The sequence below is a fragment of the Megascapheus bottae genome, chromosome 4 (assembly GCF_031878675.1).
Source record: "Megascapheus bottae isolate mThoBot1 chromosome 4, mThoBot2.hap1, whole genome shotgun sequence".
In the NCBI taxonomy this organism is placed as follows: domain Eukaryota; kingdom Metazoa; phylum Chordata; class Mammalia; order Rodentia; family Geomyidae; genus Megascapheus; species Megascapheus bottae.
Genome location: NC_143512.1, coordinates 24,305,019 through 24,319,876, shown reverse-complemented (window position 1 = coordinate 24,319,876; position 14,858 = coordinate 24,305,019). Strand labels below are relative to the sequence as shown.

At 33.7% G+C, this 14,858-nt stretch overlaps 1 protein-coding gene across 1 annotated transcript in view; it reads left to right on the top strand.

The window, feature by feature from the left end:
- Nucleotides 1-13,708, top strand: part of Fam174a (family with sequence similarity 174 member A) — a 32,882-nt gene extending 19,174 nt beyond the window's left edge. Inside the window, exons 2-3 of the mRNA XM_090331583.1 lie at nucleotides 1,274-1,408; nucleotides 13,190-13,708. Coding sequence (XP_090187709.1) covers nucleotides 1,274-1,408; nucleotides 13,190-13,193 — 139 coding nt within the window. The 3' untranslated portion in view covers nucleotides 13,194-13,708. The remainder of the gene's footprint in view (nucleotides 1-1,273; nucleotides 1,409-13,189) is intronic.
- The last annotated feature ends 1,150 nt before the right edge of the window (nucleotides 13,709-14,858 follow it).

The following is a 14,858-nucleotide window of genomic DNA, read 5'->3' as shown; positions in this document are numbered from 1 at the left end:
CAAAAAAACTTAAGATAAACACTTGATAGAGACCATATATGATCACAAAACTTAAGCTATGTCATATTTCATAGAAAAAACAGTTCAGATCTCTAATCCCCATGTTCTGTATGTTGGAGAAGGTATATACATAAATGTATTCATGCATGTATACATGTTCAGCAGCCTAACATTTTATTTTTCATTATAAAAATAGCACCCTCTGCTTCATGCTACCTTGCTTTTGCTAGTTACAACCATAATTGACTGAATGATTCACTTTGTGAATGTTAATACTATCCTTAAATCACTGGTTTTTATACCATCACTTTTGAGCAGCTATTTAAATAGCAGTGATTGCTGGAAAGTATATTTGTTTTTTATTGATTGTAATATTTTGCAAGTTTTGATTACTACTCAGAGGCTAGTACAGAGCCTGGTCTTATGCTTAAATAATTGGTGTTCTGTATGTGTGTAGATGAAATATACTTCATCTTCCAGTGGTTCACACTCTTCTGTTGACCTGTAGAGCTGACTAAAAGACTTGAGTACTAATAAACCTTACTGTATGAAGCAGAATGAATCAGAATTTAAGTTAACTGAGTTTCATTTATGCTCACTTACTATGTTCATGCTCTGTTTTTAAACTCCCATAGATACTTTTTTCTGGTTATGGATTTGAGGTTGTTATATAGGGTTGACTTGAGCATTGACTGCAAACTATACTTTTAGAATCATTGAGCTAGAAATCACAAGCTTAGTGATGTTTAGTTTCCATTCCAGAGAACTTTAAGTTAATTATGTCCTGAGCATGGGCATACCCAAATTATTCTGATGTGTATTCAAGGTTGTTGTGAGTTTGGGATGTGTGCACATACACATGCACAAACAGTCACAAAACATAAATTATATCATCCACACACATACATAGAGCTCCTAAGTTGCTTATTTCCTTTTACATATCATCAGAAAGCATGAAGGATGTGGGACAAAGCCTGACTTCTGTAAAGATATTTTAAATGATCTAAGTTTTAAAGAATTACTTCTTAGCATAATCACTTGACAGAGGGAAAAGAGTAGGTCAGAAGGAGAAATATTATTGTCTTTATAAACATGGAAGTTTTGTCTCACGAAATACCAGTAACCCTTGATAATAAATTGATTACTTGGAATGTAACTTTATTAGAGACACACTAACAATTTTAATAAATACATATAAACAATATTTGTCTTTAAACAGAATATTGTCTATTATATTTAAATAACTTTATTCATTTCTTTAATTATTTACTAGGATGAGAAGAAGAAACCGGAAGACAAGGAGATATGGAGTTTTGGATACTAACATAGAAAACATGGAATTGACACCTTTAGAACAAGATGATGAGGATGATGACAACACGTTGTTTGATGCCAATCATCCGAGAAGGTACATTCTTGACTTCCATATATCAGGAAGGAGGTTCTTGCCACATTATATAGAGTGGAATATTTGGGTGAAGAAAAAAATAAAATATGAAATCAGATATAAATACAAATACTACAGAAATCTTGGGATCAAAAAGCAATTAAATCACATACTTATATAAAGGGATGATTTATCCCCATTTCCCTTATATATAAGATTATAACATAAGTATAAAGGGAGCTGTTATTAATGCTGACAATTCATTTGTCGAAGAAAATACAATAATCAAATACCAGTCATATAATTGTAAGTAATAGTTAGGGGCTGGGCAAACAAAAAAAATAACTATATCTGTTTATTAATACCTCAGCTCCCCGCTTTCTCTGTATTGATGTGTGTTTTTCTTCTTCCTTCTAACTTTCTCTTATCCGTCCCTCCCTCCCTTCTTCTCTTTCTTTTATATTCCCTCTCCTTTTCATCTTTTGCTTTTTTTCATATATTTTTATTGTAATTAATAGAAGGGTTACATTATATTTGCCAGATAGGAGGTGCACTAATTCACATACATTGATATCCTTTCTCATGTCTTGGTCCCCATTTCCCTCCCCCCACCCCTACCCCTCATCTTGTTTTCCCCCCTTCCCTATACAATTTCAAATAACCAAATGCAAATATATCCAATATATCAGATAACAAAGTGAGATACTGTAAAAATATGAGATAACCAAGGGACACCAAAAGAGATGAGAGATAACATAGTACATTAAGGACAACAATCACTCATTATATGGCTTTTGTTTCTATATCCTACAGGTCCTTTCATTTAGCGTCATACTATATGGCCTTATGTGCAGAGATTTGCAATGGAACAAAACCTAGATCCATCTTTTGCTTTTTAATCTTTCTTACTTTTCCCTTGGTGATATTGGGATTTATACTCATGGCCTTTCACTTTCTACTTAAGCACTCTACCTCTGAAGGGTCCCTCCATTCTTTTTTTCACTGGTTATTTTTAGGATAGAATCTTGCTTCCCTCCTAGGTATGTGCATGGGTGATGATATGGTATTTTAGGCTTTCTGTAGTTGCTAGGATGACCAGTATGGATCATTGCACCCAACTTTCCTCAGATGAGATAGTTTCCCACAACTTATGTCTGGGATGTACAGGGCCTCCAATTTCAGCCTTCCACATAGCTTCAGATGTTAGACATATATCATTGTACCTAGCTATGGATTGAAGAGTCTTGTGAACTTTTCCATCTAGACTGGCCTCAAACCAGTGTTATTAGTTTCAGATGGAAAACAGATAAATTTGTTGATTTACATTTAAGAGACATTGTATATAATTTAAATATAAATATATGACATAAATGTAGGCATCAAATATATGTACATATACATATATATATTTATCTATATGAACATATACATATAGATTATTTATTATTTAATTATTAGGAAGAAATGTACATAATGAATTTGGAACTGGAGGCATAATGATAGAATCTTTGGTTTTAAGAATGCTTATTAAATATTATGGCAATGGACTATCACTGCTTTACTTTATTATTGTATTGCTTCAGTTCATAATTTGTATTTATAACTTATTATAATTGTATATAAATATGCTTTGAGATCTATAAAGTATCTCCTGTATATCTACACTAAAAGGGAATATAAAATATGATATTGTTAACAATTTAAGATCTAAATTAAAAGTCCGGGTTATCTATTTCAGGCAGATTTCTTTAAAGCAAAGGTTGTAATGGAAAATAACAATTACCCAACATTTAATAGTTGTAACACATGGTGACTCAAACATAAAAGAGCAAGAGACCGTTAGATATAATTATTTGTCAAGGAACTTTATAATCTAGGGGAAAATGCTTAGATTCTTGGGTACATGACTTTTACCAAACTAGAAACTAGAAGAAATTAAAGTATCAATGATCAAAGTGTTAACAAAGAAGAGTGAATTAGTCATAAAACTCTCCAACAGAGAGGGAGGTGTCATTTACCTGGTAGCAGATGAAGCTCTGTCTTTGATCTCCAGTACCACAAATGAACAGTTGATGAGTGGATCAACAAGATGTGGTATTTATACACAGTGGAATCCTATGCTGCTGTCAGAAAGAACAGACATCGCCCATTTGTAAGGAAATGGAAAGACTTAGAAAAAATCCTATTAAGTGAAGTAAGCCAGACTCAAAGGAACATAGGCTCAATGGTTTCCCTCATTTGTCATAATCAGTAGAAACCTTGAGCTCTTCTAACAGAGATTCACAATAGAACAAAATCCAGATACATAAGGCCATATAGTATGATGCTAAATGTAAGGACTTCCAGGATATAGAAACAAAAAAGCCATATAATGAGTGATTGTTGTCCTTAATGTACAATGTTATCTCTCATCTCTTTTGCTGTCCCTTGGTTATCTCATATTGTTACGATATTTCACCTTGTTATCTTGTATATTTTATAGATGCTTAATTGGTTATTTGAAATAGGAGAGTGAAGGGGGAAATCAAGATTAGCAGGGGTAGGGGGTATCAATATTGGTGAAGTAATGTACCTTCTATCTGGTGAATATAATGTAACCCTTCTATTAATTACAATAAAAATATATGGAAAAAATGAAGGGGAACAGAAAAATGAAGAGAGGAAAGCGGGCAAATAAATCATAATATTAAATGCATATATGTGAAAATGAAATCAGATGACTTGATGGCATGGATAGGGCTGGGACGGTGGAAGGATGATATTGATCAAGATGGATTCTCATTAATTGGTATAAAAGAAATTGAAAGGCTTGTAAAAACATAGGTTAAGTGAAGTAACTCAAGTTCAGGGAGAGAAAGGGTGCATGCTTCCTCTTATCTGTGGAAGCTAGATGTAGCTTACAAACTCATAAGTCAATACTCTATGTTGAGTGGTATGCAAGCATATACAAATAGATTAGGGAAATACAGTAGATTCAAGGGAGAAAGTCCAAATCAAAGTTTAGCAAAGTAAAACATCAGAAAGTGTGTATTAAAAAGGGGCAGGGTCAAGGAAAAGGGATAAACAAAAGAAGAGGAGGAGCATACAGTCAATAATTCAATTAACAAGAGAGGGAAAGGAGGTGGGGGAAAGAGGGCATGAGAATGTTGAAAAGGGTGGCATAGATCAAGATAAATTGTATTTTCAAGTTGCTTTGTTAAATGACAACCTTTAGTGTGAGCACTTAAAGATGCTAATAAAAAAATTTAAATGATAAAAAAAAACAGGAACAAAGAAAAAGCTCAGGACTAGCTGGCTTCTCAAGTGAATTTTGTCCAACATTCAAATCAAGCCCCAACACTGGCAAAAGGAAGAAGGAAGAAGGAGAAGGAGAAAAAGAGGAGGAGGAGGAGGAGGAGGAAGAGGAGGAAGGGGAGGGAGGGGGAAGGAAGAAAGAAGAAAAAAGATTTAATACAAATCCTCAAATATGTAGGAAAAAAAATGAGAGAACATTTGAACATTTATTTTCACAGCCTAATATTACCATGATGCCACAATCCAACAAAGATACACAACAAAAGAAAAACTGCAAGCTAATATCTCGTGAGCATATATGTAAAAGTTTTCAATAAAATCCTACTAAAATGAATTCAGCAGCATTTTAAAATGTTGATATCCCAAAACAGAATGAGGTTTATTTCTGTCGTGCAAGGCTATTTCATGATATAAATAAATCAATCCATATGACATACTGTACTATAAATGACAAATAAGATTATCTCAATAGACAAAAAAAAATATTTGGCAGATTTCAACGTCTGTTCATGTATGCTCACCTTGCTGCTTCTATTCAACCTAGCATTGTAATGTTTAGCCACAGTAATCATTATAAATAGAAGTAAAATCATTTTTGTTTGCAGTGATATGGTAATATTTGGAACAAACTCAGATCTATCTGTTAGTACTAATAAAATAATTCTAAATAGTTTGCAAGATGTAAAAACCAATATAAAGAGATGAATCCCTGAAATCAATTAAGGAAACAATTCTAATCCTAATAACAACAAAAAGTTGTGAAATATTAATAAATTTAACCAAAGAAGGGAAATATTATATACTGTAAATGATAAAACACTATAGATGTAATATAACAGAACAAGAGAACATTTGTGCATGAATTATACTTGGTCAAAGTACTCATTACAGTGCAAAGTAATGTTTAGACCCATTGTAATTCCTGCCAACATTCCAGTGTCATTCTGTTTAAATGTAGGAAAGCAATCCTAAAGTACATGCTAAGCCAAAGCTAGAATAATCACACATTCTGATGTCAAAATTCATTACAAAACATCAGCAATTCAAGCATTATCACAATCACATATAAACAGAGTTAATAGAAGAGAATGGTTCCAGGAAATAAATTCATATGTCTTCATTACACTTACCTTCATCCTAATTGCCAAGGATGTAAAATAGGAAATATCTACATTCAAAAGAATAAGATTAACTTATTTTTTACCATATACAAAAAACAATTCAAATGGATTTAAGATTAAAAGCATAAGATCGATAAATAAGTCATGAACTATTCACTGTCATATATAATGTATGTTGCATACAATATATGCATATGACTTTATAGCAAATTAATAGAAATTTGTTGCAACCCAATAACCAACAAAAGAAAAGGAAAAAATCCAAATAACTTGATAAAAATGCTGGCAAAATGTACAATGTTGAAAATAATAATTGGACCAGCCATAATTTGCAGTGGAAATACTGCATCAGAAAAAACATAACAAAACAAAAACAAACAGAAGGGAATAAACCAAAGCAAAAAGGGAAAGGGTGAAGAGAAGATGGAGGAGAATAGAAGAGAAAATATGCAAGCAGTGCAATAAAAAAAACTTCCTACTTTCAATTTCTAGAGTTTAGTTTGATAAACATCATTGTATGTGATATTATGTACATATCTATTAAGCCTTTGCAGTCCTTTCCTAATAATATCCTCATTTGTTCTTTCCATTATCATTTAGACAACTATTTAATTAATCATATCCAGGTTTAATTGTTTGTCTTTTACTATCCATTATGTTTACTTGTAGATTTATAGGCACATTCTAATTATTACAAACTAGGTTAGACATGTACCCTTTGTTTCTTTGGGTCTGGATTAGTATAATTTTTTTTATTGATGGGAACAAAGAATTCCATTTGTGTTTACTAAGAAGCCTTCTTTTTTCTTTTCTTTGTGATTAATAGAAGGGTTACATTATATTCACCAGATAGAAGGTGCATAACTTCACAAACATTGATACCCTTTCTTATGACATGGTCCCATTTCCCTCCCACCCTCCCCACGCTTATCTTGATTTCCCCCCTTCCCTATCCAATTTCAAATAACCAATTAAGCACATATAAAATATATCAGATAACAATGTGAAATAGTGTAACAATATGAGATAACCAAGGGATGGCAAAAGAGATGAGAGATAACATAGTACATTAAGAACAACAGTCATTCATTATATGGCTTTTGTTTCCTTATCCTGGAGGTCCTTACATTTAACGTCATACTATATGGCCTAATGTCTCTAAATCTCTGCTAGGAGAGCCCAAGGTTTCTACTGATTATGACAAATGAGACTATTGGGCCTATGTTCCTTTGAAAGTCTTCCCATTTCCTTACAAATGGAGCGATGTTGTTCTTTCTGACAGCAGCATAGAATTCCATTGTGTATAAATACCACATCTTGTTGATCCACTCAACAACTGAGGGACATATGGGTTGGTTCCATATCTTTGCTATGGTAAATAATGCTGCAATGAACATCATTGTGTTAGTGGATTTAGTATGCCCTTGTTTCTGGACAAAATGCCAAGTAGTGGAATTGCTGGGTCATAGGGGAGCTCTATGTTTAGTCTTAGTGGTTGAATGAGTTATTAGTTTTCTTGATCCTGGCCATTCTAACTGGAGTGAGGTGGAATCTTAGAGTTGTTTTGATTTGCGTTTCTTTTATGACCAGAAATGTCGAGCATTTCTTCATGTGTCTATAGGCCATTTTTATTTCTTAAGAAGCCTTCTTTTAAAACTGTTTCTTAGTTTGTGTGTTTTCTTTTTTTATCTGCTACAATTAGACCATGAGAGTATTTCAAGCCAAAACTGAGAAAGGTGTTAGGACCAGAGTTACAGTTATCATTTGGAGCAAATGCCTACAGACTAATGCTTAAAATAGAGGCTAATACAGGCAGAAAATTTATAGGTATATGAAGTAAACTTCTTGAGCCACAGGATTAGTATAATTTCTCTTGAAAGTGCCATGGCTATCTTAATTTTGTTTATATTTAGTCACTGACACATTTTGTACAAAGAAACACAAAACTCTATAACAAATATCTGTTTTCTTCAACTGCTTTATGAAGTTTTATGAAGTTTTCAGCTCCTTTGGACAGAAAGTGATAAGTCAGGCAGCAAAAATTGGCTAAAGTTATTTTTTTCTTTCCATCTATATTTATTGTAATTAATACAAGGGTTACATTATATTCACCAGATAGAAGGTACATAACTTCACAAACATTGATACCCTTTCTTATGACATGGTCCCCTGTTCCCTCTCCCCTCCCCCTGGTTTCCAAAATTCTTTTTTTTCATATATTTGTTATTGTAATCAATAGAAAGGTTACATGATATTTGCCAGATAGATGGTGCATTAATTCACATACATTGATACCCTTTCACATGTCTAGGTCCCCATTTCCCTTCCCCCACCCCCAACCCTCATCTTGTTTTTTCCCCTTCCCTATCCAATTTCAAATAACCAAATACAAATACATCTGATATATCAGGTAACAAAGTGAGATACTGTAACAATATGAGATAACCAAGAGACAGCAAAAGAGATGAGAGATAACATAGTACATTAAGGACAACAATCATTATATGGCTTATGTTTCTATATCCCAGAGATCCTTTCATTTAGCATCCTACTGTATGGCCTTTTGTATCAAGGTTTTGCTCTATTGCAAATCTCTACTCGTAAAGCCCATGGTTTCTACTGATTATGACAAATGAGGGGAACCACTGAGCCTGTGTCCCTTTCAGTCTGGCTTACTTCACTTAATATGATTTTTTCTAAGTCTTTCCATTTCCTAACAAATGGGGCAATGTCATTCTTTCTGACAGCAGCATAGAATTCCATTGTATACAAATACCACATCTTGTGATCCACTCATCAATTGAGGGACATCTAGGTTGGTTCCATATATTTGCTATGGTAAATAGTGCTGCAATGAACATTGTTGTGCTGGTCGATTTAGTATGTCCTTGTTTCTGGATAATTGGGTAAATGCCAAGTAGTGGAATTGCTGGGTCACAGGGGAGGTCTATGTTTAGCCTTTTGAGGCACTGCCATACTGTTTTCCATAGTGGTTGAACGAGTTTGCACTCCCACCAACAGTGTAGTGGTGATCCGTCCTGGCCACATCCCCTCCATCATCAGTTGTTATTAGTTTTCTTGATCCTGGCCATTCTAACTGGAGTGAGGTGGAATCTTAGAGTTGTTTTGATTTGCATTTCTTTTATGACCAGAGATGTCGAGCATTTCTTCATGTGTCTATAGGCCATTTTTGTTTCTTCTTCAGAAAAGACTCTCTTTAAGTCTTTGGCCCATCTTTTAATGGGATGGATGTTACTTTGGAGATTAGTTTTGGAGTGATTCAGTTTTTTGAGCTGTTGATATATTTTAGATATGAGGCCTTTGTCTGTTGTATGGTTGGTGATGATCTTCTCCCACTCTGTAGGCTTCCTGATTAGTTTACTAGCTATGTCCTTTACCATACGAAAGCTCTGCAGTTTAATGCAGTCCTACTTATCCAGCCTTTCTCTGATTTGTTGTGATTCTTGGTCCTGTGCCAAGGAGGCCTAGTGTATCTCCTATTCCTTCTAGTAAAGTTTTCAGTGTGTCAGCTTTTACCTCCAGGTCTTTGATCCATTTGCAGTTAATTCTAGTGCAGGGTGACAAAGAAGGATCCAACTTTAGTTTTCTGCAGGTACTTAACCAGTTCTGCCAGCAAAACTTGTTGAAGAGACTATCTTTCTTCCATTCTATATTTTTGGCTCCCTTGTCGAAGATTAGGTGGCCATAGGTCTGTGGTTTAATATCTGGGTCTTCAGTTGTATTCCATTCGTCTTCAGTCCTGTTTTTGTGCCAATACCAAGCTGTTTTGATAATTATAGCTCTGTAATAGAGTCTAAAGTTTGGTATTGAAATTCCTCCTGCGCTATTCTTTCTGCTAAGAAGTTTTTTGCTATTCAGGGTCTTTTATTATTCCATATGAAATTTTGGATTGCCTCTTCTATTTCTTTAAAGAATTACATTGGGATATTGATGGGTATTGTGTTGCGTTTATAGCTAACCCTTGGCAAGATTGTCATTTTCACGATATTGATTCTTCCAATCCAGGAGCATGGGAGGTTTTTCCATTTCCTCAGTTCTGCTTTAATTTCCTTTTTCAGGGTTTTAAAGTTTTCATCAAAAAGGTCCTTTACATTCTTAGTTCAGGTAATTCCTAGGTACTTTATTTTCTTTGAGGCTATTGCAAAAGGAGTTGCTTTCCTGATTGTTCCCTCATTCCTCTCACTGTTGGCATAGTGGAAGGCAGTTGATTTTTTAAAATATTTTTTATTGTATTTAATAAAAGGGTTACATGATATTTGCCAGATAGAAGGTGCATTAATTCACCTACATTGATACCCTTCCACATGTCTTGGTCCCCATTACCCTCCCCCTCCTTGGTTTTCTCCCCTTTCCTGTCCAATTTCAAGTAACCAAATACAAATGTATCCAATATATCAGATAACAAAGTGAGGTATTGTGACAATATGAGGTAACAAAGGAACAGCAAAAGAGATGAGAGATAACATAGCACCTTAAGGACAGCAATCATTCGGTATATGGCTTTTGTTTCAATATCCTAGAGGTCCATTCAATTAGCTTCATACTATATGGCCTTATGTATCAAGTTTTTTTTGAGGGTTAATTTTATAGCCTGCTACCCTTCCAAAGTTTTGAATCAGCTCAAGGAGCTTGGGAGTAGAGTGTATAGGATTCTTTAAGTACAGGATCATGTCATCCGCAAAGAGGGAAAGTTTTACTTCCTCTTTCCCTATTTGGATCCCCTTTATGCTTGCTTCTTGCCTTATTGCACTGGCTAGGAATTCTAATACTAGGTTAAAGAGGAGTGGAGAGAATGGGCATCCTTATCTCATTCCTGATTTTAGAGGGAGTGCCTTTAGCTTTTCGCCCTTAAGTGTAATACTAGTTGTGGGTTTGTCATACACAGCCTTTATTATATTGAGGAATGTTCCAGGCTAAAGTTATTTTATTTTTCTCAAAGATAAATGCTGGAGAAAACCATATCCAGTCTTCAAAAAAATCAAGTTTCATTACCCAACAATAAGAAATAATATTTTTAAAATCAAGTTTAAAAAACAAACATGTGGTATTATTTTGGTTTCCACTAAACAGTAAAATTATTATTTATAATCATGTATACTAGAGGTTCTTTTTTTAATTACAATAACAGTTTCTAAAAGGTGGTCTGTCTATCATTTGAAGGCTACTCTAGTAATTTCTTTTAAGTATGTAATTTTGAAGCTCTAAGATTGTTTTTGTCTACTTTTATTCCATGTTATTGAAAATAATATATGTGTTCATTACATTTTTGTACCCAGGGTTACTTGGCCACAAAACATTTTCTGGCTATTAACATCTGTACATCAGAAACAACAACAGGTGTCATGTAATTATTGAAGAATAAATCCAAATTATGGTTTTCTCCAAACATCATCCATTTGAAAATTCTAATTTCTGAAACACAGAGTTATTTCATATTATCAGAATGAACATAAGAGCTGTTCAAAGTAATTAAAAATAAGAACATGTTGGAATGCTAATGTGCTAGTGTTCATTTTAGAAAAAATGTTATCCTAGAATGTCTAATAGTGTGATATTTGTATTTGCAGGATAAATTGATACTTAACTTTTAGACACTATATATGTTTGTCATTACTTAAACAGGTTACAAAAAAGATTCATGTAGAGGTTTTTCTTTATTTCCCCGTATGCTTTATGCTGACGTTAGGGCATATGACAGAATTTTCTTTGCTCCATTAATAACTGAACATCGTAGTATGCAATATTTTATAACAACTAGCATACCAAATATCCAACAGTCTGGATTCAATCCTCACAGCTAAAAGTGGGGGAGGGAAGTGGGGGGTAGGAGTGCAACACATCTGGAGTGATGGGCAGATCTTATTAGTTCAGATGTCTTTGGATGACAAAGTTTGCAATCTGCAGTTGTCTGAAATCATTACCTTATGTTTGTCCTGTCCTGGCTGTAAGTATGGCCACTGTTGTTGGAGCCATCATATCTGCATTTTAAAGAAGGATGGGAAGTAACAAATGATTCAGTTCTTTCTTGGGACATCAACATTTCCTAAAACTGTTTCCACTGAAATATTAATAAAAAATTAAAAAGATAAATATAAGTTGAGAATAGCAACTTAATATACCAAGGAAGTGATATTTGAGTTGCATGCATTCATTATCAAAATGATTCTTAAGAGTTACATTTTTCAAATGAACTTCAATACATTTTTGAAAGTTAAATTTATTCTCAAACTACATCAAAATTTCAATATCTTGTACTAATTATTTAGATATCTTTAAAGATAGCTGACTAAATATCAAGTGACTAAACAACAGCATGAAAAGCTTTTTTAAGCGATGAATAATTGTAATGAAAGATTATTAATTCACAAAACTTAGGCTGTTCTTTGCTATGGCTAATTCTATGTGATTGTGATCTCTTATTAAAAGCTTGTATATTAATTAAGGTAAGGAATAGTAAACACGTTGCATAATTAGAATTTTATAGTACCATAAATTATGCAGTAAGAAAAACGAGCAAACTTATTCCTCTTGTTTTTACTAAAACCTTTCTGGACTTTTTTTGTTGTTGTTTTGTTTTGTTTACCAGTCCTGGGGCTTGAACTCAGGGTCTGAGCACTGTCCTTGGGCTTTCTAAAGGTTAACACTATACCACTTGAGCCACCACTTCCAGCTTTTTCTGTGGATGGGGTACCAAGAAATAAAGCCAGGGCTTCCTGCATGCTAGGCAAGCACTCTACGACTAGGCCAAACTCCTGGCCTAGAAACCTTTCTGTTTTCAGTTGATAACTTCTCTTACTATACTTCAAATATCCCACATATTTTTGTCATTCACTATATTTTCAGGCTTACACATTTAATTAACCCTCCTTTCTTTTTTGTTTGTTTGTTTGTTTGTTTGTTTTGCCAGTCCTAGGCTTGGGCTCAGGGCCTGAGCACTGTCCTTGGACTTTCTCAAGTCTAGCACTCTACCACTTGAGCCTCAGCACCACTTCCTGCTTTTTTCTGTGGATGTGGTACCAAGGAATCTAATCCAGGTCTTCATGCATGCTAGGCAAGCACTTTACCACTAGGTCAAACTCCGAGCCCTAACCTTTCTTTCTGAAGCCTTAGAAATGGAATCATTTGGAGAACTATATTAAAGTTGTAGAAACAACTATTGCATTTAAGCCAATTAAAGTAATTTATTAATATTATATGCAAGTATGAATGTAATGGCCATAACGTGTTTAGCAGTTAACTGTAGCAGTTAATTTTCCCTTAAAAATTTGAATTAAAAATTTAAAGATAATATCTGAAAATATTATAGGTCTTAAGTATGTTTATGTTTGTTTCAAAAGGGTTATTTATACATCCATTTTTCTTACAGATAAGATGTGCCTTTTGATGAAAAGATTTCAGCTTTCTACTATGAAGAGCAGAGTTTCTACATTTAAGGAATAAGAAGCCACTATGTCAAGGGGGGAGGGAGTATTTATTTGTATACATTATGACAACTTTTAATTTGTAACTGCTGCAGTAAATATTGTATTATTTTGTTTTATATTTATGTGTATAGAAGTGCTTTGTATTTTCTTGGAGTAAACTATACTGTAATAGTTTATTTGACAATTATATTAAAATGGTGACTTTCTGGTTTTTGCTTAAAGTAATATTGTGAATTGTTTTTTTATCTTTCAGTACTACACAATTAGTATTAGTTATTTTTGCTGTGTTGTAATTTTAAAGCTATAAACTGCAACGAAAATAATTAACATCTTCCTTTGTTGAACTATATTTCCCATTTTTGTGGGGAAAAGAAGCCAAATTTATTATGGTCTTTGGGGGTTTTTAAAATATAAATAAATGTCTGCTATTGTATGCAAAACAATAAATGTGATTTAAATTATTTTTAAGTTTTATTCCTATGATACCCTTATAAATCTGAGCACTACAGAATTATAACTTAAAGACATAGTTTTAAGATTTCTGAAAAAGTCTGTAAAAAATGTTTTTCATTTTAGCAACTTCTAGATTAAAAATATGACACATATAACAGTAAGGTTTAGTATTTTTTTTGATTAGCTATGTCATAAATTCATGAATTACAAAGTCATTTTGTTTATGTAATAAGAGACGGAAACAGTGATGAAGGCAGAACAGGTCTGTCAGTCATGTTAGAGTCGGGCAAGTAAAGGATAAAGACTTCCAAGTCTTCTGCAGAAATCAGCTTCATTATCTCTGAAATTATTTAACTTAAATTATTTAAGTTCAACTTTTTGTATTCTAAAATTATAAAAACTATAGGAAAAGCATGGCACGAATTTTCATTTGCTTGTTGGCGTAAGGGAGGTAATTTTAATGTGTTTGGGTGAATGGGCTAGAACATATAAAAATGATTTCCAGTCACTGTGGGTTACCATGAGGGTGGACATCCCATGCATTCCATGGGAGTTTATGCTTCTGGTTCTGCTCTGTAAAGAAGCCTGCCTCAGCAGAAACCACCCACACATGAAGAACTCTACACTGCATTATTGGCTTATGCTCAGACTGACATATTTCAATTTTATGTGCATTTTATTGACCAAAACAACCCCTAAGTCTACTCCAGAATTCAACAAGGCAAGACAGCGAATCCTCTTTTTAGAACAAAATTTATACTATCTGTCCCTTCAAAATGCCAAACAGCACTAAAATATTTGTTTACATACTTGAGGCCTTACATTCAATCCTCAACAAAACCGAATGGCAAATTTTATGTCAGCTAGCTTTGCATGATGAATAAATTCATCCTTACAACCTCACACGAGATTGAGAGCATCATAATACATGCCAGTTCCAGATGTTTTTGAGATTCCATCTCAACAAATCCTGGGCATGATGGTACACCTGTGTCATGATAGTTACTCAGGAGGATCAAAACTCAAGCCAGCCCCAGGCATAAAAGTTAGAAACTCCTGCTCAATAAACAACTAAAGCAAAAAGAACTGAGGACCAAGACCATTAGTTTAAAGCCCACTATTATCAAAAATGAAACAGTCAACAACGTAGAAGATAGG